Source organism: Danio rerio, chromosome 13 (assembly GCF_052040795.2).
Source record: "Danio rerio strain M-AB ecotype USA chromosome 13, GRCz13ab, whole genome shotgun sequence".
NCBI classification, from domain to species: Eukaryota; Metazoa; Chordata; class Actinopteri; order Cypriniformes; family Danionidae; genus Danio; species Danio rerio.
In genome coordinates, this window is record NC_141033.1 from 38159474 (window position 1) to 38185914 (window position 26441).

General features: G+C 33.3%; 1 protein-coding gene across 12 annotated transcripts in view; it reads left to right on the forward strand.

Moving 5' to 3' along the window:
• Window positions 1-229: 229 nt before the first annotated feature.
• The window catches only part of wdr27 (WD repeat domain 27), an 82655-nt gene continuing 56443 nt past the window's right edge, over window positions 230-26441 (forward strand). For 6 of the 12 annotated variants that reach the window (XR_015506236.2, XR_015506238.2, XM_087279645.2 and 3 more), the window contains exons 1-20: window positions 615-687; window positions 944-1123; window positions 2137-2281; window positions 2457-2581; window positions 2982-3095; window positions 4336-4387; window positions 4499-4569; window positions 4668-4794; window positions 4927-5029; window positions 7375-7463; window positions 9414-9472; window positions 9867-10000; window positions 10314-10387; window positions 16473-16557; window positions 19204-19275; window positions 19372-19481; window positions 20338-20427; window positions 22372-22493; window positions 24721-24854; window positions 26019-26116. Coding sequence is in view for 9 of the 12 variants with exons in the window: in XM_087279645.2 (XP_087135771.1) it covers window positions 962-1123; window positions 2137-2281; window positions 2457-2581; window positions 2982-3095; window positions 4336-4387; window positions 4499-4569; window positions 4668-4794; window positions 4927-5029; window positions 7375-7463; window positions 9414-9472; window positions 9867-10000; window positions 10314-10387; window positions 16473-16557; window positions 19204-19275; window positions 19372-19481; window positions 20338-20427; window positions 22372-22493; window positions 24721-24854; window positions 26019-26116 (1966 nt within the window). In the remaining 3 variants the exon portion in view is untranslated. Of the gene's footprint in view, window positions 317-614; window positions 688-943; window positions 1124-2136; window positions 2282-2456; window positions 2582-2981; window positions 3096-4335; window positions 4388-4498; window positions 4570-4667; window positions 4795-4926; window positions 5030-7374; window positions 7464-9413; window positions 9473-9866; window positions 10001-10313; window positions 10388-16472; window positions 16558-19203; window positions 19276-19371; window positions 19482-20337; window positions 20428-22371; window positions 22494-24720; window positions 24855-26018; window positions 26117-26441 lie in introns of those variants that run through there. The other 6 variants (XR_015506237.1, XM_087279646.1, XM_087279643.1 and 3 more) reach the window with 2 other exon arrangements.

Sequence of the window (26441 nt, forward strand, 5' to 3'; positions counted from 1 at the left end):
AATTGTGTGAATTGTTTTAGGATTGTCTATTTGTACAAAACATTGTAAAAATAATGAATTTGTATGACATATAAAACGTTGTTTGCTATATGGAAAATCGTTGTTTTCTATTTTATTTGACTAAAAAAACCTGTTCATCTTCGGCATCTGCTTGTTGTTCTCTCTAAATGTATATATTTTTCCTAATTGTTTGTCATGCTTATAAATAAGCCAATAAGCGTACATTTCTACTGTCTAGCTGCAGTTTACCACCAGAGGGCACTGCTGTATAAAAGATTATTTGCCTGGCTTCTGGACCCAATCGTGTTTCCTAAAGGTTGGTGTTTGTTTGGACAGCTTGTTTAAATAATAAATCTGAGGTATGAGACCGGCTGCACTACAAAAGATAAGAAATATATAAAATTAAGGCAATCCAGGCAAATAACCAGTTACTTGTTCTGTATTAGATGTATTCATATTACAATTGTCATTGTGAATATCAGATAACAGTTTGTATTAAACCATAGACACAGCATTTATATCATGCAATGCATTTATTAATGAATAAAATATTTAATTAAAGAAACTCGCAATCCGACAGTGCAAATTAATTGTCCCTCCTGGTGTGCCGTCCCAAGTAGGTCCCGTTTCCAAAGCAACAGCGACACTATCACAGACGCCACAAGTTTATGAGCGTTTTACTTTCAGGTGAGTGATGATAAACGGAATTAATTAATTAAGTTTTGCTGCTGATGTTTTTTTCACGTCTCACAAATTCAAAAAACGTTGAACATTCGAGTAAAGGTAAAAAAAAAAGTCTAACGTTAATCTTCAGAAAACCACCTGTCTGAGGTGCTAACGTTAGCTAACGGTAATAATAGTAGTTTGCTACGTTAGCTGTTATCTGCTCTGCAAAACATCTAAACACTTTTTCTCAGCCAGACTTTATCATTGTCTGTTACAGGGGAATGTTGGAGACAGCATGGCTGATGTGACCTCAGAGCAGTATTTTATTGAAAGGTTCTCTGTAACCTGCAGTAAGCCGGTTTCCCATCTTCAGTTGGCGTGCTGTCCTTCTCATTGTGCCATCCCATGGAAGGACAAGAATATTAGGATTTATGAAAACAAAATCAACAACCTGGAGGTTATTGTGCACTAATAGTACATCTGGTCTCACCAATCAGTTCATAGGAACCTTGAGTTTACTGGATTTTATCACATTTGTCCTCCACTATTGCTTTAATTCATCATGGCATGTTATCAAAAATGTATTATTTTTTCAATTACCTATTCCCTAAAAACTTATTTAAGGCAGACCAGCCCTCTAGCACTGTTTTCCCGTTCTCTCAAACCCAACCCCTCCCTCCCTTCCTCCCTCTATTTCCTCGCTTTCCATTAACAATTCTATACCCCTCTTTCCGATTCTCTAGGTTGAATCGGGGAGTCCAATCCCTCTACCAAAATATTACAGAGACGGTACCCCCACTCTTGAGTCTCACTCTTCCCTTTCTCTGCGTCCCACTATTCCCTTATCATCCCTTTCATCTCTGCATCCCTACAATAAAGGCTGGTGAAATGATTACTAATGAGCCCAAAATATGCTAAGAAGATATCCATCACACCTAGGGCCGCACAATACTATAAAAGATATACTATATGCTATATTGTTGTTGAGTTTAATTATAATAAATAATTTGCCTTGAAAAATGCTATTTTTATTAGCTATATTTTAAAACCATTATTATACTATTAAATAAACAGGTAAAACATATTTTTTCAGATCTAAATAATTCTATAGATATACTGAAGAAGGTTGAAATGTTCACTTAAATAGTATTTTTTTCTTCTTTTGTTTCTACTATGGATGTCAATGGATTTTCCCAACATTTTTCAGATTATCTTATTTTGTGTTTAACACAAGAGAGAAATGTTTACAACCCCTTAAGTTTCATATTTGTGTTAACTATCCCTTTAAGAGTTGCTTTTATGATTTAAATCACTTTTCTTTCCTATTCTGAATATTTTATTTGTATATTGACTAGATATTTGTGTCAATGAACTAGTGTACCTAATAAAGTGGCTGGTGTATATGTTTTATTTCCATTTTGAATCACATAATAGGAAATAAAAAAAAAGTCATTTTAACATTTTCTACAGCCTCCCTTGGAACTGACCGGCCACCATGGTGATGTGTCTGCTATGGTGTTTGGGACAGAAAGAGATCAACCCATCCTCTGCAGTGCTTCTGAAGATTATGTTATTGTCTGGGACATCAATCGCTGTTACAGACAAATCAAAGAAGGTAATAAACTCCCAAAGTCCTCGATTCAAAAACAGATTGAAAAAGTCTGGAGTTAAATTTATCCAGATATATAAAACGGCACCACTCAATAATGCTTTACTCTGAATGCAGTCATTATTCTCTGTCAGTCACACTTTCTTGGTCTCAACTCCCAAACATGACATCTGTGTTCCAGGTGGAATTGCCTCAGGTAGGGTTGTTGGCACGTTGCTCGGGAGGGTGGTTTATCTGTCGCTGTGTCCAATGAGTGCGAAAGTGGCGGCGTGCTCTGGCTCCAGGGTGGTTTTACTGAATGCTGAGGTATGAAATGAGATAAACTATTTTTATTCACCGAATTCTAAAAACAAAAGCAGTTGTGCTGAAACCGTAAAAAGGAAACAAATGTCATTGCTGACCCATCTCCAGATGAAATGCTGAACAAAGCCTGCATGCAGAACATTCTGTCTGGCTAGACCATAAATATTAGAGATAACATTGAAACCAGCAGTAAATTAATGTACAAAACAATTCTGAATAGTCGGCTTCTGTTTTGTAAGTTAGAAATGAATTGGAGGATCACATTCAAAATCTGTTTGATTAAGCCAGATTTAAATATATGCTTTCTTTTGCATTATGTACTGTAGTAAAAGACTTTAAATTATGAAACTATAGACATGTCACATTAAGTAAAACAAACCCTCTGTGTGTGTGTTTCCAATAGAGAGAGGAAGTACTTGGAGTGCTGAAAGCTCATCTTGGTCCTGTGACAGCATCTGAGTTTTGTCCATGGGATGTTAATCTTCTCATCTCAATTTCAGAGGACAGAACATTTAAGGTGCAGATATGACGTAAACAGGGAGAACCAACAGTCTATAATTGTTTTAAAGATGGATTTAAAATCCAGTGTCTATTAAAAATGTTTAAAGTAGTTATTAGAATACATTAAATTGATGAAGTGACAGTAAAGATAATTAATAATGCTAATGATAATAACACATTTTATTTATATGACACTTTTATGACATCCAATATTTCTTCCAAAATTTCTTCAAATAAATATATTTACTATATTTTTATTTTGACATTTTGAAAAATTCACCTCATGAAAGTCACCCATGATTAAAATATGTTATGTTTATTAGCAAATGTATTCGGCTAGAATAAAAGCTTAAAAGTTTTCAATTCTTTTTTATTATTATTAATTAGTTTTAATTCTTTTAGAATTAAATGTTGTAATTTGTTGTGATTGGTAATCATGGCTTTCCCCCTAAAGTATTGTTTTGAATGACAAAATTTTTATTTTGGCAGTTATTTCCGCTTTGGTGACCCCAGATTAGTTAAAAGACTAAGCCCCAAAAAAAGAATGAATGAACATTTTTATTTTAAGAAAATGTCAGTAATGGTTTAAGACAGGGGTGTCAAACTCAATTCCTGGAGGGCCAAAGCCCTGCACAGTTTAGTTCCAACCCTGCTCCAACACACTTACCTGTAGGTTTCAAACAATCCTGAAGGACTCAATTAGTTTAATCAGGTGTGTTTAATTAGGGTTGGAACTAAACTGTGCAGAGCTGCGGCCCTTTTGGAACTGAGTTTGACACCTTTGGTTTAAGAGAACTATAAACCAAACCAGGGTGGCACGGTGGTGCAGTGGGTAGCACTGTCGCCTCACTGCAAGAAGGTTGCTGGTTCGAGCCTCGGCTGAATTTGTTTTCATTTCTGTGTGAAGTTTGCATGTTCTCTCTGTGTTCGTATGGGTTTTCTCCCAGTGCTCCGGTTTCCCTCAGAGTCCAAAGAGGTGTGCTATAGGTGAATTGGGTAAGCTAAAAAATTGTCCGTAGGGGATGTGTGTGAATGAGAGTGTGTGTGTTTCCCAGTAATGGGTTGCAGCTGGAAGGGCATCCGCTGCGTACAACATATTCTGGATAAGTTGGCGGTTGATTCCGCTGTGGCGACCCCAGATTAATAAAGGGACTAAGCTGAAAAGAAAATGAATGAATAAACCAAACCAGCAAAACTTAACTCTTATTTTTTCATATATGTTTATCTAAATTATTAATACTTTTTATATATACCAGATATGGGATGTGAAGAAGGGGGGTATCCTCTTTGAATCTGCTGTCCTGTCAGGTAAGTGTGTAAAATCTAGCACCATATTTACACAACAGAAATTGAGTTTCTTCACACATTATAGCCTGTAAATGTAGAGAAATTGAAGATGCTTACATTTTATTTTCACAGCATATCCACTGTTAAGTCTGTCCTTCATGAAGCAAAATGGTCAGTTCATCACAGGATCTGGTGATGGACAGGTCAGTCACACACACATAAACACACAAACACAGGCTTTGACCTCTGTATTTCATACAGTACAGCACCTGTGTTAACTGAATTTTCATTGTGATTCAAGCTTTGGTGCTACACTCTCCCTGTGGACCACAAATGTCGCTTGGTGACAAAACTGGACCTTTCAAAACTTGAACAAAAGCATGAGAGAAACCTCCGGATGATCAGCCCTCCTCAAAGTAGAACAGATGGTTAGTAAAACCATAAGCCACATTTCAGACTACATATGACTACTGTTTTCACATGCCTATCTCACTGTGGAAACAATACATCTGTTTGAAGTGAAAAAGATCTTCGGGAGCCTCATCTGTGTACTTTTCTAGGAACGGCTCGGTGTGATGAGAGAGGAGCAGTCGAGACAGCAAAGCCTGTACTGAGAATCTGGCCACAGACACCAAAGATTAACCATGCTAGCTTGCAGCAGAGGTACTGTCTTTGGTCTGTTTTTGTTGTTCACCTTTATCTGATTGAGCTCCTGAGAAATGATTTAATGGTACTGTATGTTTTGTAATAGGACTGTCACAAGATTAAATTTTCACGACATGCTTTTCAACAGTCAATAGGTTTTCAAATTTTTTATTTTTTTTTATGTCATTGATCTCAAGAATGAAAATGTAAAAGTTATCTATATAGAAATTTAAACATTTGTTTGCTTTAATGCATGTTTTATTAATCAGTTTGTATTAAAATGTAATTAAATCAATGAATAAAATAAATATTTATTTATTATTTTATATTAATATGTTCAAAATCAAAATCCATTTTACTCTATTTAGTTTTTGTGGTTTAGTTTATTGTTATTTATTTGTTTAAGTCATTTTAATTTAATTTATGCATTTTGTATAACATTATTATATTTTAATGTATTTTAGTTTTTTATATTACTTTATTTTTATTTTACTTTATTATATTACATTAGATTTGTATTTCCCTTAGACCAGGGGTGCCCAAACTTTTTTTGTATAAAGGGCCAAAAATCATTATGAGCCAAGGGCCGAAGATAAATATACCAAACTGCAGTTGAAGTCAGAATTATTAACCCCCCTTTAATTTATTATTAGTTTTTAAATATTTCCCAAATTACGTTTAACAAAGCAAGGAAATTTTTACAGTATGTCTGATAATATTTTTTTCTTTTGGAGAAAATTTGGTTTATTTGGTTTATTTAGGCTATAATAAAAGCAGTTTTTCAATTTTTAAAATAAAATTTTAAGGTCAAAAATTCTATTTTTTTCTGACTGTCTACAGAACAACCCATCATTATGCAATAACTTTGCTAATTACCCTAACCTGCCAAATTAACCTAATTAACCTACAGGTAGTTAGGCCTTTAAATATCACTTTAAGCTGTATAGAAGTGTCTTGAAAAAAATCAAGTAAAATATTATTTACTGTCATCATGGCAAAGATAAAATAAATAAGTTATTAGAAATGAGGGGGGGAATCAGGGGGCTAATAATTCAGGGGGGCTTATAATTCTGACTTCAACTTTATATTACATCAAAGGTGCCATGGGTAATTTCCAAATGTATTTCCTAATATTTATAAATAAATAAAAAACATTGCTTTTAACAGTATTAACTGATGCAGTATAACCTTTTTGTAATAAAAACAGTGGCGTTCAATGCTGAATCCACTAATCAAGCAGAATCTGCCTTTGATTTGCTCACCAAAGTCTCTGCATTGTCTATCCATCAGCTGACAGTATGTACATCTAAACTAAATCAAATTCATTATCAATTTTTAATTGAAACGTAGCATTTATGTTGCTTTTAACAATAAAACAAACAAAAAAAAGGTTACATTTGAAATGCCAATCTCTGAACAATCCCCATCATTCTCCCTCTCTTCTCAGATGGGATAGTGGGCCAAATCAAAGGTTACCATGGGCCAACTTAGGCTCTCAAGCCTTAGTTTTTACATCTCTGCCTTAGACTAATGAGTGTTTGTGTATCCTAATAAAATGCTTGATTTTTATTTGGATGTTATATTTTGTTAATTAAATTATACATTATTACAAAGTTTTTATAGCTTGTAGTTTGGCTGTTTTTCATAGCTTTTCAAAATGTAATCGAATTGTATTCATAAGTACAGTTACAAATATTAAGATTATACTGTATTTGAGTTGTTACTGTAGAAGTAATGTTGTGTTGTTTATATAGCGGTGATACAGTGCATTCTACACCTGTCTTCATTGGCATAAAAACTCACTGAAACTGATTTTTCTATGGTCATAGCAGGAAATTTCCAATTAGGAAGTCATTTTACCCCTTTTATGGTTTCATGCTGTCCAAGATGCTTGTCACATCACTGCAGCTGTTGGCCTTGTAGGTTATGTAATCCGTTTCATCCCTGGAGTCAAAGTTTAACCTGCAAGCTTTCGCATTACAAGAAATTATATGTTGAAATTTGTAATCTATCTTGCAAAAAACTTTAACCCAAAAACTTTAGTATAGTCAACCACGGAGGTGACCCTTGCAACTTTATGGTTTGACTGCAATAAGCCTGACCTAAATCAAGCTTTTATTGCAGCAGGTTCAAGTCTCTAATCATAGATTCTCCAACTGTAGACTCAATTAAATATGACAGCCTTTCATAAATGTTCTCTGTGCTAGAGACTCTGTGGCATTGCGGGCCTGAATTCCTTGTACAATACAGATCTTTTTCCTTTTCTTTTCTTTTTTTCTTCTGCACTCTGTGACATTAACCAGGCCTTAGATCTTTTGTAGTGTCTTTTGGCAAACAGTCTCGTCTTTGTTCTTTTTCCGTAGAGGAAGTTATGTGTGGATCGGAAGTTCAGATGGGCTCTGTCTGCTTGACCTGGATACTTCAGAGCTTCTCAGCTTTCTTCCACTCAAAGGCATCATACGTTTTCACTTAAAGAGCAGGTCATATGGGTTTTCAACAACAACAAAAAATTATTTGCAGTTTATAATAGCTATTCTTTAATATAAACAATCTGTAAAGATGTTGATCCAAAAGGTGAATGATAAATGAAGATATTGTCTCTCAAAGAGTTGAGTTTGAATCGCCTTAACAATATATTTTTTAATCTTTTGCCAGCCACTAATCTATGCCAATGCAATCAAAGAAAAGTATTTGCATAATCCCTGCCTGCACATGACATGTATAGGAACACTTTGAACTGATTGTTCTGTTTCAGATGCAAAATTGATACTGAAAGACCAATCAAAACAGACTTGGCCAGCTGACCAATCAGAGCAAAGTCGACTTATGAAATATAGCCATTTTTACAGACCTTAACCTCTGAATTGATTCAAGGAAATCATATCAAAATCAATAAAAATGACTGTAATATTAAATGTGCATTATGACAAAATCACAATGTTTTCAAATTTTAGAGGTATTTAAACCTGTTGTAAGGGATTTCAACACAATATTAGGACACGTTAAAATACCACATGACCTGCTGTTTATATCTTAACACATTTTTTAGTTTGGAATGAAGCTATTTTTCAAGCAGATGTTTGACCTGTTGTATTTTTATCTCAGTTTCTGCTCAGCATTAATTTAAATAGCATAAATGTAATGCAAATAAATGAGTGTGTAGCCTTGTGTGTTGTACAACAAACCCCTTTATGTTTTACTTTAAACTTTAAAAAGTGACAGAAAGCCAGTGTATATGGATTGTACTGTTAACGATTATTTTTGCAAAATCTTGCAAGCTTAGACATAATGAGTGGATTTGCAGAATTGATTTTCTTTTGGAAAATACAATGCCAGTTTCAATGCTTGAGTGTCTTGAGTGTTAAGAAAGTTTAGTTTTCAGAGATACTCATTTTTAATATATGATAAACCAATTTACTTGACTTGTTTATTTAAAATGAAAACTACTTATTTAAAATGAGCTGACACAACACAATTATCGAGGGTTTTTTTTTAGGCAACCATTTAAATTAGCAAAATTTAGGGCTGCACAATATTGGAAGAATGTGACATTGCAATGTTTTTATTCACTGCAATATATTTTGCATTATAAATGCAATTTCACCAGATGAATTGAATATCTTGTAAAGATTGAGATTATTGTGGAGGGGAGCGTATCTGCATAAAATCATTTTAAAATGACAAGCATAGTTAAATACAACAGACAGAAGATGCAAATAAGTAAAGATTTATGATTTCCTGGAAAGTCAGACAGTATCCAGAAGCAGAAATTAAGTAATCACTGTATTATAATAATAATAATAATAATAATAATAATAATAATAACATTATATCATTTTAATTGAGTACAAATGTACACTTAACCTTTAAGCTACAAATGTTTAATTTATTGTGCTTAAATGTTCAAGTTTGCTCAAAAATGTTACAGCCAGGCCTTAAAAACACATGCAAATAATAAACTTTCACTCAAAGGTTAAAATGTGAAATTACTCCTCTATGGTGTTAACAGTAATGTCTGATCAACTATAATCCTGACTACAATGCAGATCCCTGCAATGTGACTATTGCTGACTCGCACATTGCTGTATCGATCCTGAAACAATATATTGTGCAGCCCTAGTAAAATGGAATAAAAAAGTAATTTTTTCATTTTGTCTCAACACAAATACATTGTGTGAAACCCAGCATTTTTACAGTATATATATATATATATATATATATATATATATATATATATATATATATATATATATATATATATATATATATATATATATATATATATATATATATATATATACATACACACACACACACACACACACACAGTATATAGGTTAGTCATTAAAGGCCTCAAAACATGAATTTTGAAAGTGTTTAGTAGCTATTTTTGTCCTTGCAGGTGACCTGAGCATTTCCATAGCAGGCTCATGGGTGATCTCTGAAGGACTTGATGGCAGCGTAAGTCAAATTCTGATAATTGAAATTGAATACAAATTTTGTGTTTGCACATAAATTTGATTGATTGAATTTCTGACTGTTGCATAATGTTTTTTTATTAACAATGAACATCCACATTTATGACAAACTATTATGATCTCCTTCAGAAAAGCTCCTTTTTTTAACAATCCCAACAGTTAACCTTAAACTGCTCTACATTCACATGTATTGCACCTTCGGTATTTTTACAGCCCTGCAATTAGCAGTTTACGGTTTCAAAAAGCCAGGATTATTTAAGATGTAAAGCTTTTACGAGGTTTGGCTGCGGTTTCCATTCTGGTAGGAAAGTAATGTGTGTGTGAGGCACAGTATAACATGATGACTACTCTCATCCTCTCTCTCTCTCTCTGGTCAGATGCGTTGTCTGGTGTCTTCTCTGTTTGAGACTTCAGTCGTTCTTTTAGTGGTTAATGGTGTCAGACTGGACGAACTCTGCTTAAGGATGGCAAAGAGCTTCTCTGTTGAAGAGCAACTTTCAGTCATGCCCAGGTAACCACACTCAAATTTTTACCTCTGAGAAGCACTTGATCATGGTCAGGTGGTGCTGGGATAAAAGATATTCAGGCAGGATATCATTTGATAGCATTTTATAGGGAAGAATTCACTCTTTGTTTGATTGTGTCGTTTGCCAGAATTATCTTCAGTAGACCTATTGTAAGCTTCTGATTATTGATGAGTCAGTTACCACAATGGAAAATGCTATATTTTTATTATTTCCAGTAACAGACGTCTATTTATATTGTTCTTTCCCCAACTCTTTATTTTTCTGACGTTTTCCCCTCTTTATATTCACCATTTTCAGTTCTCCACTGATGACAACGTCCCCTCTGAAGGCTGAGCTGGCAAAAAAGGGCCCAAAACCTCAAAGAAAAGGAGGTTGGAGTTCACAAAACCACACAAAACACACACAGGCATTTTGTTGCCAAATACATAAATCACCATCTTTGGATTTACAAGCATTTCAGTATCACTGACACCCTCCTATGTTAATTCAAGATAATTTAAGATGCTAACTCATTACCGTCCAAGATGTTAATCTTTCTGAACTGGCAAATTGTCTGTACACTTTGTCATTAGTCCCAGCAGCATTTTTAATATACTGCAGTTTAAGATTTTTTTGGGTTGATTCGAAATACTTTCGAAATACATGGAAAGGAAACCATCCAGTAAAACTGTCAGTCTTCATAAAACAGTCTGATGACATCTGGTGTCTGAGGTCACAGAGATACAGAGTTTTGATAACCACAGAAAGAAAAGACGAGCCACAGACCACATAAAAAATATCATTATTAAATCAAAATGTACTGTTTTTTACCTTAACACAACAAGTTTGGTTTTAATTTGCATGGTTTATAACAGCATATTATTCTAAAAACTAAAATCTACCAATAAATAAGATGTGTTTGCAGACAAAATTAATTTACACTCTATGCTTTTGTTAAAAACTTTAGGTTGCAAAATACAAATAAAAATGCAAAACACGTGTAGAAGAAGCTAAAGGAGTAAACTATGTATCAGTGCACTTCGGATGAGATTTTAGATTCTTTTACATCAGCAAACAAATCATAAGTTCAAATATATAAAATAAAACTAGTGAAAGTAGTTTACACAAAACTGAAAATTTTGTTATCATTTACTCTACTCTTGCTTGTTCCAAACCTCTTTTTCTTTCTTTGTTGAACAGAAAAAAACCTGAAACCTGTAACTATTGTCTTCCATAGTATTTGTTTTTCCTACTATGGAAGTCAATGGTTACCGGTTTTCTGCTTTCTTCGAAACATCGTCTTTTTTGTTCAGTAGAATAAAGAAACGGTTTGGAACCCCTTGAGGGTGAGTGAATAGTGAGTAAATGAAAATTTTAGGGTGAACTATGCCTTTAACAGCTGTTGCGGCTAACATGCCTTCATCAGGGTGACAATATACATGCACAACTGGAGTTAATTTAATCCATCAATATATCAATAATCAGGTGATTGTGTCATGTGAGATATTGATTAATTAACTGAACTCCAGTTGCGCCGGTATATTGTCAACCTAATTAATGTAACTTTTTTCACATTTCTTTTGAGTGCCTTGGACTGATTATTTGTTTGCTGAAGGCAACATTATGAACTTTACTCCTCAGACTCGGCACAAAATACACATGTGAGCTAATGCTGTTTTTACCCTGTATGTTTAGAGGAAGGACACAAGTGTTGTATTGCTCATTAAAATTCAATTCAAGTTTATTTGTATAGCGCTTTTTACAAAAAAAATTGTTGTTTCAAAGCAGCTTTACATTATTGCACATTATTGCATTACAATAACATTCAGAAAAGTTAAGGTTATTAGTTACCATAACTTTATTAGTTACTAATAACTTTAACTAATTAACTAGTAAATAATAGCTTTTAAAAAATTGTTTTAGATAAACATAGTTAATCTGCAGTTAAACAGTTATAAATGATACTTGTGCATATCTCAGCACTGCAACCGTTAAAGGTTCAAGACACCCTGGAGTGATTTGTCATCAGATTTGACTCAGATTTGTGTGTGTTAAGCATCAGTTAAGAAAACATCAGCTTTAATTGCGGGGAAACCTGGATAACTTTGAGCTTTTGTCAGCTAATTTTATCGTCCGGGTTTAAAAAAAGAAATTGGGGTGGGACTAAAATCTGTGAAGTAGCGCAAATCTGCTAGTGGAGTGATGACGCGTCGGTTTTTCATTATTATTCTAAGCAGAGATTTCTTATCCTATAAGAAGACCCTGCTTGTTAATTATTCATGAGAGCACCTGCAAGCACGAAGGCAATACCTGCCAAGCTCTGAGACCCAGTGACTGGGTGAGACTGCGTCTGTGTGGTCCGGCAAGCAGTATTTAGCCAGTCATGAAGCCTTGTAACTATGTGTTTGTTTTCATGATCAACGGGATTTGTTGCATGTTTTTCCCCGTGATGTTGTCAGGGCCGATACAGCAAAGCTGTTGGTTTGTTGCAAGAATTTTTGTCGAGAGAGCTATACGAGAAGTGGAGAATAGCAGGCTTTGTCTTTTATCAGTTGAGTTCGCTATCATTCAGACACATCTGTGCTGCTGTGTTCGCCTATTTTAAAAATCCTCCAGATTATCGGTAGAGTGAATGGTTGAAATAGACAGGACATTTTAACTTTGTAAACTATAAAATCATGCACCTCCTAACGGTTTGTCTTTCATTTCGTTAGCCAGCTGACAACATTTCTCCTCTTTTTCCCCTGCTCTGCCAGCCACACACACTCACACACACTCACACACACACACACACTCACACACACACACACACACACACACACACACACACACACACACACACACACACTCACACACACACACACACACACACACACACACACACACACACACACACACACACACAAACACACACACACTACAGTCAATTTAGTTTACCTAATTAACCACCTATACCACATGTCTTGGGACTGTAGGGGAAACTGGGGCACCCGGAGGAAACCCACGTGAACACAAGGAGAACATGCAAACTCTACATAGAAATGCCAACTGACCCAGCTGGGACTCGAACCAGCGACCTTCTTGCTGTAAGGTGATAGACGCTAACCACTGAGCCACCATGTTGCCCCTCCCTCAAACAATTTCTCAAAATAAAATAAAATATAAATAATTATAAAATATTCTTAAGAGTTCTTTTACTTCCTTGCAGACACTTTTGTGTGTTTTAACTGCATATACAGGTTTTTTTTTTGGTCACATGTCTCAGGGATGTAAAAGCAATCCGTCATCATCATCTCTCTCTTTCTCTCCCATAAGGGAGGCTCTTCTTCCATCTCCAACTGGGCATTATTTCTCTTCCGTACTAGAGTTACACATCCTCAGAGGTTTCAATTTTATTCCATAGCTTTTGCTGGGGCCTAAGTCAATACTATAACTAGGACAACTCATTTTCTTCATGCTTCGGGGCTTTGACGTGCACTGGTAGTCGGTATCCAGCAGTTTAAGGTCTATGTGATTGAAGGTCTGACAGCTTGAAGGCTGATCTCAGAACAGTATAACGTGGTCTTGAAGAATGGGTTATGTCAGGATGTGGTTTGTTGACAATGACCCGAAACCTCTAACTCACTTGAGTACGCTGTTTCAGTACTATTTGCCAATGTAAACTGAAATCATTTACAATACCACAGTAATAAGTATGATCTATGAATGTACTCTGTACATGGTTTCTTACTGACAGAACTTTTTTATCTAATGTCCAAAAAGCTATTATAGTCATATGGTCATTTGAGTTGTATTAGCACTATTTTGTTTCGGGATTGTTGAAGTCATTAGAATAATGATTGCGCTCAACATAATGAATTTATTCTGCTCTCACAATAGGTTTCTTGGCTTGGTCCTGCTGCAAGTCTGTTATTCTTCATTTTTTTAGGGGTTTAAGTTGTTTGAAGATGTTTCCTTACAAAACAGCATCACCAAAAGAGGCAATTAAGTTTAAATATCAAAAACACATAAAATAATAGCACATTTTACTGATTTTAATCTTTATCTATATAAAGCTAGGATAGTTCAATTTGGCTCCAATCCCAAATGAAAACCAGCTAATTCAGTTTTTTGAAAGTTACAAAAAAATCCAGGAAAGTGTGTTGGAGCAGGTTGGTGCTCAGTTCATTACAGGAGCAAGACTGGACACCCTCTTCTTTAGTAGTTGCATTTCTATTGCCAGTTTCTCAGAATATACATTTAGTCTGTGTCAGACAGGGGAACCACTTTTGGAAAAGTGTGCATTCCTTTTTAATGGAGCTGGAAAGCATTAACTCACTGTAGGAAAGGAGAAATGTCAGTTCTTCATGTTGTGATCATATTGTAACATTTAACATATTTTTACTGCAATGGGATTTTTTAAAATAAATTCCTATTATTAATTTATTAATTTTGTGGTTTATGAAACTAAAATAATGTACAGTAAGCTGTTCGACATAAATTTTTTTTAACCCTAATCATATTTTGGAGTAATAACCACCTGATTCTAGGTAGAGCAAGGCAGGTTTATTTGTATAGCACATTTTATACAAAATGGTTAGAAACAAGAACAAAGGAAATGTGCATTACAACAAGTATAATAAATAAAACATTTAGAATAAGAATAAAAATAATAAAAAAAACAGATGAAAATGTGTTAAAAAAAGTTTGAAAGGAATGAGAAAAGAAAAGAATGACCTGAGAAAAGAAAAAGAATGTGATCTGTTGGACGTAGTGCTCATTCAGTAAAAGCACAGCTAAACAGATGTGTTTTAAGCCTTGATTTGAATGTGCTTAATGTTGAAGCACATCTGATTATTTCTGGAAACTAATTCCAGACTTTGCAGCAGTGTTGGGTGTAAGTGGTTACCAAGTAACCAGAGGTGGGTAGTAACGAGTTAAATTTACTTTGTTACATTTACTTGAGTAAAATTATTGGGTAACGTGTACTTTTTGAGTACATTTAAATAAGTGTACTTTTACTCAAGTAAACTATTAGAGAAAAATCAGTACTCTTACTTCGCTACATTTTGCGGCGTTCCTCCATTACTGTCAAATAATAATAAAAATGATCCATACATCCATATGAGGGAGACGTGCGAGTTATACTGCGATCACGTCATGGCCATCTGCGGTTCCGAGAAGGATGGTCATACTGTCTGTGTAGTGAGTTTATTGGACCAGGTCACCCGGCCTCAAGTTTAGTCTGTTTTTACTTCAAGATGTCAACAAGAATAGATTTATAATGGTATGCATGCTATACATTTAACTGATACCGCAGCATACATGAATTCCAGCTCCAACCTGAAAAAAGTAATGGTAAGTGTCAAAATTATCCCATTTTGAACCTTATTTATGGTAACTATGCAGGCCCATAGCCAGGGGGGTTCGGGTGATTGGAAAAACCCACCCCTCAATGACAAAGGTCCAGAATTGTGTCCCATGCATGAGCTCATTTGTCTTATTTTGGCCGCTATGCCATCATAAATAGTGAAATTAATCCAATTAAAAAAGGGTTTAAGACCAAGCAGAATCCTAAATTAAATTAAATTTTAAAACTAATTTGGCTATTTTTGTTATCCATAAATTTTCAATCAAATCAAATGTACTTTTTTACAAGAGAGGCTAGAAAAATTGTGAAGCTCCTTTATTATTATTATTTTAAATTTTTTATTAATCAAATTGCCAAATTCTGATTGAGGACAGTTAAATGTTCTAGTCAGTTTGTTGGCTAAAGCTACATTAGGCTACAATTTTTATTTTAAAACTTCAACAGAACATTTTCAGAAAAAGACCCTTTATAAAAGGCTGGCTACTGACCTGTTTTGAGATAACCAAGTAGCTGATTATTGGAATAACAGACTATTCAAGTACATATTAGTCATTCAGTTTCCCAGAGATGGGTTGCGGCTGGAAGGGCATCCTCTGCGTAAAAACGTGCTGAATAATTTGACGGTTCATTCTGCTGTGGCAAACTCAGATTAATAAAGGGACTAAGCCAAAAACATAAAATGAATGAATATTACTCATTTAGGCTGTTAATTATTAAAAAATATAACATTTAAACGTTATTTTTAACATAAAATCATAAAATGGTGTGTGTGTGTAATTGTCATTGAATGAATGAATGTATGCTTTGAAATTTATAACGATTTTAAGTAGAATTCTCTCAAGCAATTAAATTACTTATTGATTAAGTTTTAACTTTTAATTTACACATTTTTAATTATGTAATTATTCATTCTTTTTTGTAGTCACCTATCCAACACTGTACAGTATCAAGCTTATAATGGAGTTCCTACCAAATAATGAGCAAGAAATGTGAGCAAGCAAGAGCAAGCTTGTAATAAAATGTATGACACATATTTCAAACTATAGTTTTAGCCGCACACAATTGTGATGAATGCATAGAGCCAGAACTTAATTATGGGACTGACCTGTTCTTTTTTTGTCTTCTAGGTGTAAACTATCAGACGAGTGTGAAAGATCAGGCTTTAGTGTTTCACACACAAGTGAAGTCATCAGGATACAATACAGCTCCTCAGTAAGTCTGTAGATCACACATAGAAACGCATTTTAGCGTCAACAGTCAAACAAACCTCAAGTCTCAGGTTTACATCTGCATTGTTAACATGGTTTCAGGCTTTGAAAATTGTAGAAATTACCTGCCATTTCCACCAAAGTGTGTAATGACTGCTTTATATGTATTTATACAGTGCTACTCATGTCAAATGTAATATTTGGAAGAAAATTCATATAGATTGCTACGCTCATTCAGTTGAAAATTTTACACAGGCTCTGTTTTGGTAGCTTTAAAATGTGACTTAAAACCAATTACACTGATTGCACTCACGTGTAATATGTTCCATGCTGTAACTCTGGGGTTTAATCTGAGGTCACTAACATTATATTCATTTAAACACTGTTTAATTCTGTTTCCGTGCAACCAACAGGCCTGCTCAGACTCATGTTACTGAAAGGCTGTGTGACATAGACGTTTCTGCTTTAAAATGAGGTACACTGTAAAAAATAAATAAAATAAATTTAACAAAAATAAAAACAAAAGTACATAACATTAAAATAATTGTGAGAATTCTAATTATTATTATAAAACAAATAATTGTAATTAAAGTAAAAAAAGCAGCTGTGGTTGCTGCAAATGTACTATTAAATAACCGGTGGTTAAAATGTTTCTGTAAATTCGATCCAAGTTCATATGTTCAATTTATTTCATGTTTATTTACAAAGTAGATTGTGTCAAAGCAGCTTAACATAGAAGTTTTAGTAAATTGAAACTGTGTCAGTCCAGTTTTCAGTTGAAGTTTAGTTTATGTATTGCTTTTCCCAATAATTGTCATCAAGTTAAGGAGTTGTGTATTTGGACAGTATATAAACAAAGTTAACCTGCAGTTATACAATATATAGTGTCATTTGCAAATGCTGATGTCTATGTGTTTAATACATGTTCAATAAAGTGTGTTTGTATTGACTTCAAAGTCCTCATAGGGTTGGCAAATTAGCGTATTTCATGGATTTTTTTAGTCATACACCAATACTACAGTACTACATCTACACAACATTACACAGACAAAAACACAACTATAATCATGTGTGGATGAAAAGATCAGTGAATAAACCATGAAGCATACTAATATTGAAGTTGCTCAATAGTCACACAACTACTAAACACCGTCATGGTAACACATGAAATTAAAGTAATCCAATAAACATTATTTATCAACATTAGATCTAACATTTTCTAACATATTCTATTCATTCTAATGTGCAGAACTTATGAGAAAAAGTTGAAAAGAACCATACAGTAATACTGTCAACAAAAAAGCATGTAGGGAAATTATTGAAAAGTAAATTTACAGTTATTCATGTATACAGTATATTAAGGGAACTTAATCTTAACCAGGTTACAGGTTTTTAATGTAGCTATTTTACAGTTTTTTTGCTAGACATTTTTTTTTACAGTGAAGTTAATGTACAACCTTGGAGACGAATCTTTATGTTGTCTTTAAAACTTATATGGTCTGTCTTGGTAAAAATGCTCTCAACTCAAAGCATTGAGCCACCGTGGACCATGTTCAGTTTCTGGACCATGGTTTATTTATTATAAATTTCACTAAAGAAGCTGGTATCAGAGAAAAACCTCAGGCAAACACACATCACAACATTACAATGAGAAAATGGCGGTCGGTGTTGCTTGTGTGTTTCTAGCCCAAAATGTCCAACTCTCTCACATGCACAAAAAAACACCTAAAAACTACAAATGAGTAGGTACACTCAATTGGTTTAATATTTAACATAAAATGCACGTTCAAAACATTCAAACGTGTATATATACATATACAGTTGAAATCAGAATTATTAGCCCCCCTTTGATTTTTTTTTCTTTTTTAAAGATTTCCCAAATTATGTTTAAAAGAGCAAGGAAATTTTCACAGTATGTCTGATTAGATTTTTTTCTTCCGGAGAAAGTCCTATTTGTTTTATTTCGGCTAGAATAAAAGCAGTTTTAAATTTTTTTAAACCCATTTTAGGTCAATATTAATAGCCCATTTAAGCTCTTTTTCTACAGTAAACTGCCTAATTACCCTAATCTGCCAAGGTAACCTAACTAATCTAGTTAAGTCTTTAAATGTCACTTCAGGCTGCATATAAGTGTCTTGAAAAATATCTAGTAAAATATTATTTACTGTCATCATGGCAAAGAAAAAATAAATCAGTTATTAGAAATGAGTTATTAAAACTATTCTCTTTAGAATTGTGTTGGGGAAAAAATAAACAGGGTGACTGATAATTCGGACTTCAACTATATATGATTGCCAAAATGCATACAAATACAGTTTTAAATTGGATTTACTTGGCTAAATATTTATTTTAATTTGCACTTATTTGTATTATGTAAAGCTCAAATGTTTGAAAAGTTGTATTTGCTAATATATAAGAGTTCAGCTGACTCTTTTTTTTTTAAGTATAACAAGTTCAGTCAAGTAAAACCTTCATATATATATATAGTTATATAGTTATGTCAACACATTCAATCCAGATACGTTAACGTAACTCAAAATAATAAGTTGTCACGATGTAATAATTGGCACAATAATTTTTTACAGTGCAATATTCTCTTTTGGATATTTTAGGTATAATAGTATAACTATAACATATATCTCTTTTATAGTAGGACAATGTTTAGACCGAAGACCAACATAAAGAAGAAAAGCAGCTCCATCACAAAAACTAGCACAACTATGTAAGTATTCAGACAAATCTTTACTCAAGAGCTTTAAGAATTCAGTAGTACTCTTAAGTCCATTTTAAAATAAATAAATTGAGCTTTTTTTAACAGGAACGACCTATTAAGTGAGTATCCATCCCACTCTGAGGCACCAAGTGTGTCTTTTGCTCATTTGATGGTTTCTACAAGTCCAACCACAATGAACGCTCTGCAGTACTCAGGTTAGTATTGGTATGATCACATTAGGATTAGAATTTGTTTTGCTAGTATGGACAACCAGAAATAAGTAAACCAAATTAAACATGCATTAAAAATATAAATGTAAATACTGGGATCATATAGGAATCCAAAAAAATTATGTATTGGTACATACCTTGGTATTAAAGTTTTTTGAAGGATAAAAAAAAAAAAAATCTCCCGATATTATGATATTGAATTTCCTAAGATTGATGAGATATCAACAAAATAACATAACATAATGCTTCTTTTGATTAATGGCTGGGCAATATAATGTCTAGTGCTGATGATGTGTTGTTTTATTCACTGAAACAGCATATACTAAAAGGTAGATCTTGTAAAATAAGACCTAATATGGATTTTTTTAAATGAAGATATGTAAAACTAAAAGTTCTGTGGTTAAGACGGTATTTATTTTGTATGCATGCATTCCAAACCAAAAGTATAAATACTTTATCTCGTTCCTTTTTTATATAGTCATATATTTTATGTTTACCTAAAGTACAGCTCTTTAACACCCTAATATCCAGCTGTGATTTCATTAGTTTAACAAGACATAACATTGCTTATTTTCCAACTTTATGCACAATTAACAAAACCTAATAGCAGCGACTAACTATCCTTTGCCTGTTAATTATTTGGTTGTCCTTTAGTCTCACATAAAGATGCCGCATACTGCAGCACCAGCAGCATGTAGACTCCTGGAGTTAAACACAATAAAGTTGTATGCCTGTTTTTAAGAGTGCTGTAGTTGTTATTTTAGACCCTGGCCTCGGGATCGTCATTTTTAAAGTAATTATGCCTTCATTTTGTCTGGTAACTTTCTATTTTTGTGTCTAGGAGATGGAAAACAGATTGTGTGTGGTCTTGGAGATGGATCTGTTTTGTTGTATAACTCTTCACTCACCGGCAACCCAGATGTCTACACAGGTAGGGGGAGAGCTTCAAATCTGTACTGTTTATTTTACTCAAATTCCTGCTCTTATTTTCATTTCCTGAAAGAGTGGCACAAAGGAATGGGAATTAGACACATTTGCACATTCTGTACTTGACTTTGACTGCTAAAACTGACAGTTGAGTTGTAGAGATTTATCTGTTTATATATATGGGGTAATGCGTTACAAGTAATGCTAGTTACATAATAAAATTACTTTTCTAAGTAAGAGTGAAGTAACGCATTACTTTAAAAACATACGTAATAATATTTGAGTTACTTTCTTAAAAATGTAACTCGAGTTACTTTTTAGATTAATTGTTAATTAATATGCTTTTAAAAATAATTTTCTAAATTATGACTAGTGTAATCACGTTGAATCACACTCAATAAGAGAATGAGCTTCCCATGGGAATGGACAGAAACCAAGATGGCATAGCCTTACATTTCTGTGATGAAAGTATTCACATTACTTTAAACACAATAAAGAAAAGGGGATTGTCTCAATGCACAGTGATTTTACTGAACCAATAAGGCAAGAATACAAAAGTAGCCAACTCTTAAAGAGATCAAGCCTCAGACAGGTATGAAAAAGTAACTGAAAAGTAACGTAAAGTGCCGTAACACATTACTTTTTTGGGGAGTAAATCAATATTGTAATGCATTACATTGATCATAAACACACACACAGTTAAACACACACACACACACACACACACACACACACACTCACACACACACAAACTACCGATCAAAGGTTTGGATCAAATGTTTTAAAATAAGCTTATTCTTCTCACAAAGGCTGCATTTATTTAATTAAAAATACAGTACAATATGTAAAATTGTGAAATGTTATTGCACTATAAAATAACTGTTCAAAAGTGGTTTATAATTTAATTTAATAATTTATTAAAGTGATTTTAAAAAATAATTTTCAGCTTCATTACTCCTTCACAGTCTTCACAGTCACATGATCCTTTAGAAATCTTTCTAGTAATAATTATTATTATTATTAATATTATTACTATTATTATTAATGGTTATTGTAATAAAAGTAGTAATGACTGGAGTAATCATTTTATTTTTTAACTACATACAATCAGTATGTAAATATAAATATTTTATATTTGTATTTATATAATTAAATATTTGATAAATATTTAACATTTTTACATTTATGAACAGTATAATTTTATTTAAATTATTAAACAAATTTATAATAAAAATGTTCAATAAAATACATATATACGAGAGAGAGAGAGAGAGAGAGAGAGGGAGAGAGAGAGAGAGAGAGATTTTGAATTTACAATTTTTAATTATGTGTTTATGAGTAAAATATAATTTTGTATTTATTTAAAGTTGCCATTAAGAGCATTTTGTTTTTGTTTAAAATAAATTGTCTGGGTTAGGGTTTATATTCAGTTTTAGACAACACAATTTTTTTTTTTTACTTAAGAACAATTAACGCATGAATATTTATAGTAATAATAACCCTGATTTTTAACGACTTAAACATGCTAATCTCTTAAATTGTTTTTTGAAATTTGAAAGAAATTTTATTACACCTTTATAGTATTGACATTTTACTGAAACCCTTACATTAATAAAAGATCCAATAAAAGTGGTCTATGATCGTTTTATTTAATAAACCTAAAAAATTTTGTATGTCCAGTACGTCATTCACAATTTCACCTCATTTAATTCAATACCAGATATTCAGTCATCAAATAACTTTTTGTAACAAGACAGAATTTTTATTTTTTTTTAGATTTGACTTTTGTGTTCTCTATAATATCAGAGTTACTGTTTTATTTTTTTTTTTTTAAATCTGTGTATGGAATGACTGGCATTGTATAATATGTAACTTTCCAAAACTAGAGATCTCAGTCAGGATATGGCACAATATTTTGATTCTCAGCTGGCTCTGTTGTTTTTGGCAGGGCACAGTAAGGCTGTGAACACTGTATGCTGGAGTCACAGTAAGCGGTGGTTTTTGAGTACCTCCGAGGACCCCACCCTTTGCATATGGACCACAAGTGCTTCTGAACCTGTCTTGACCATGGTAACGCATCAACAATTCAACCAAATACAGTCCTTGCACTGATGTGAACAATTTAAAAAGTGATGTTAGTTCTGAGCTTTTGCAGTACTTGTAATTATCGTCAAATTCACCTCAGAGTGAAGCATGTGAAGAAAAGTTGTAAGATTCAAGAAATTAATTTGCATTTAAATGCATACTCCGGTGGGAAGTGTTTCTTTTGGCTTTCTTTCTCTCTTGGAACGTCAAAGGCATCTGTGCAGGCCCCCGGTCAGTACATCAGTGCTCTAAACACTTGCAGACGTCTCTAAACCGTAATTTCCCCCTTTCCCAGAACCCCCAACACAACTAAAGTTCATTCAAATCAGTTTTCTTCAGTCACATTCTGGCTGACAGTTTCTCTCTGGTGTCTTCCCACCCTGCCTTCTAGACCTGTGCATCTGTGTGTGTATTTGGAGCCAAATATGACCCAATGCATCAGTGTCTGTGTCATTTATATGAAAGAGAAAATCCTGAGTCTGCAATAATAAACACTGTTACTTTGTGTTGAAAGCAGAGCATAAATACGTTTTGGATATTTTAACCAGAAATGTGCTCAAGTATCTTCGTGAACGCAGACCAATATTTCCAGCACATTGCAGACAAAGGGTCAAGGTTTGGCCGGTAGCATAAAAAACAATTCAAAAGTAGCATAATCAAATCAGACAGTTTATAATCATTTCCAAAACAGCGGCCCGTGTGGTAGTGATTATAACAGAATACGTAGTCATGAACATTTTGAAATGCACATCAACTGAGTGCAGTAAGTGCACTATACCATCAGCAAGTTAATGAAAATGAATGACAGAATTCAGATGTTATTCAGTGTATGACCACTCAATCAATATCCTTCGACTTAGTCCCTGATTTATCAGGTGTCATCACAGCAGAATGAACCATCAATTACTTTGGCATATGTTTTATAATAACAATTTAAAAACACTTGATTCTTGATATATATATATAGTTGAAGTTAGAATTATTAACCCCCCTTAGAATCTTTTTTCTTTTTTAAATATTTTAACAAGGAAGTTTTCACTGTATGTCTGATAATATTTTTTCTTCTGGAGAAAGTCTTATTTGTTATATTTCAGCTAGAATAAAGCAGTTTTTAATTTTTAAAAAACATTTTAAGGACAAAAATGATTAGCCCCATTAATTTTTATTTTTTATTTTTTTATAGTTTTAATTGAGTACACTCAATTATTCATTTAGTAAATGAATATTTTTATCAATTTCTCAGTGAATGTAGGCAATGTATTTTGGTGCATTTTAGCAGAACAGATTTATTAAACATAAATATTTATTAAAATAATATTTTAGTCACCAACTATATTTAGAAATTGAAAGATAAAACATGTAAATTCAAGATAAATATTGCAAAGAAATGTTTTTTTTTTTTTTTTTTTTTTTTGCTTTTCTTGATTTTTCCTTTTTTTAAATTAAATTTGTAATATATTTCTATATCATATAAATTTGGGTGTACTAGTTTTTGGACCGTTATCAAAAGTTATTTTGTTAGATAAGCTCCAGATGTGGCTTTACTGATTAATTTAATTCACACAAATATGCACAAATATAATGTTATAGAGCTTCCTATTAAAAATATGCTGAGCACTGTGTATAACTTTATATAACTTTGAGCTATAAAACTTTGTGCCCAATCAAACATGTGCATAACAATTATCCCATGTGGATCATGAATTTTACACATGAAAAAAAGAATGAGGAAACGATAGTGTTTGAGGCTCAAAATATTAAATTTCCATGTATTGAAATTAATGATCAACTATGCCTAGTTGAATGGTGCATTCGATGCACTATTAAGGCCCTCGCTCACATAGTAAGAATGGCCAACATGCACTATAAAGTGGAAAGAGGGTGGAAAGCTAATCCACTCCATACGTTTATATCTTCATATTCCTCTCACCAAATTGTCTCTCATTGACTTTCATTAGTCTCAAATTTTCCAGACAGAGAAATAACATTCCTGTGTTGCTCTATCCTCATTTATCTCTTCGCACTCCATCTTTGGTAAAACGAAAGAATAACTGAGATCTCGATATTTTCAGCTGATATGGTGCTGTATTTTATGCAGTGTGACATAAATACACTTAGCACTTATTTAAAGGCTATTAATACACTGCAAATGTTGATGTGACTTACCGACTGTCTGTTTATGCAGTGTTTGTTTAACTTTATGGTTATCCAGAGAGAAGACCAGTTTGCAAAGCCCATCAGAAGTGCTCAGTTTTATTATCTGGACAAGTTTTTACTGCTGGCGTCGGGATCAAATCTAATGCTGTACCTTTACCATCTGGACAACACAAAAGATGACATCAAGAGGTACAGGACACACAGATGTTAACAGACAGTGAGCAAGTAACAATAAACACAGGTGACCTTATGATTGAAGATCTGGTTCGGTTCAAGAGCTGGTAAAAATTAGGAGTATGCCAGGCTATCAGATTTTCCAGAATCCTAGTCAGCACTGTTTTATGTAACAACCACATAGTTCAGGAGCATTGAATTTCTGTATTTATTTTGGTCATGGTGAAATACAGTATGGATGTGTGTGTTTGAGGGGTAAGTGCTCATCAGTGGAGAATCTGTGGGTTATTTCTAAAAAAAAAATGGAAAAGAAACCTAGTCTTTCTGTGTTTATATGTTGGGGAATTCCTGGAAGAGATGTGCTTTAGGAGACATGAGCCAGATATTGCACATCATTTTCTATTTAGGATGGTAAATCCTATATCCCTCTTATAGAGAATAATTATGTGAACAAGATCTTTTTCATCATTATGGAAGGTGGTGGAAAATCTTTACACACAGAAAAACAGTCTGATTTCTTCCAGTATTCAGTGTCATGTGATCTTGCAGAATTCATTCTAATAAGCCAATTAGGAGTTTACAAAACTTTTCTTATTGTTAAAAAACACCACTCATTCACCCACTCATACACAATCCACTTATAGCGCATGTCTTTAGACTGTGGGAGAAACCAGAGCACCCGGAGGCAACCCACACGCACTCAGGGAGAACATGCAAACTCTACACAGAAAAGTCAACTGGGACAGTGCTAACCACTGAACCACCGTGCTACCTCCATATTTGATCAACTTAATGGAAAATTGTTAAATATAAGAATTCATATTACACTGTAAAAAAAAAAACTTAATTAACTTAAACTTAGTTAACTTGATTGTTTTTACAAATATAAGTGGATTGAACATAAAACAATTAAGTTGTCCCAAAAAAACTTCAGGAATTGTGTTGATTCAGCTCTTTTAAAATAATTAGTTTGAACAATTTTGTGTGTGTGCGTGCGTGCATGCGTGCGTGTATTTAAAAATGGACTGAGCCCATATTTGATTAAATCAATTTTTTTTACAGTATATGTCCACGCTGTTTCAATTGTAATGCTTTGTTATTATTTACATACAGAGTTCTGATATTATTTCAAATCTTTGTTTGACTTTGTTTGTATTTTATTTTTCTTGTAAATAACAGATATAAGCAAAGAAGCAAGTTCAAATTGACTGGTAAATTCAGCATGAAGTCAGGAACAGACATCACCTCAATATCAGCGGTCAATGACTTCTATTCCTGTATCCTACAAATAACCTGATTGGGCTTTTTGCAGTTTAGCGACCGCCTACTGAAGCTATTGAAGGAAGTCATATTCCTGAAGGATGCTGCTTACTATTTATTTTTCCAATTTTAACTCATTGACTTATTCTGAATAATTTGAACTCAGATTATTTTGATTACCTACAGAATAACATACAACTGCTTGTATACATTAACAGGTGTATACTAATTGAATTTTAAATATTTAAGGGTGTATTAAGTAATTTTTTGGTTTAAAATAAATGATTACACCGAAAATTAATCTTCCATTTGTACTGTTGTCTTATCTTGAAACTTTCATTC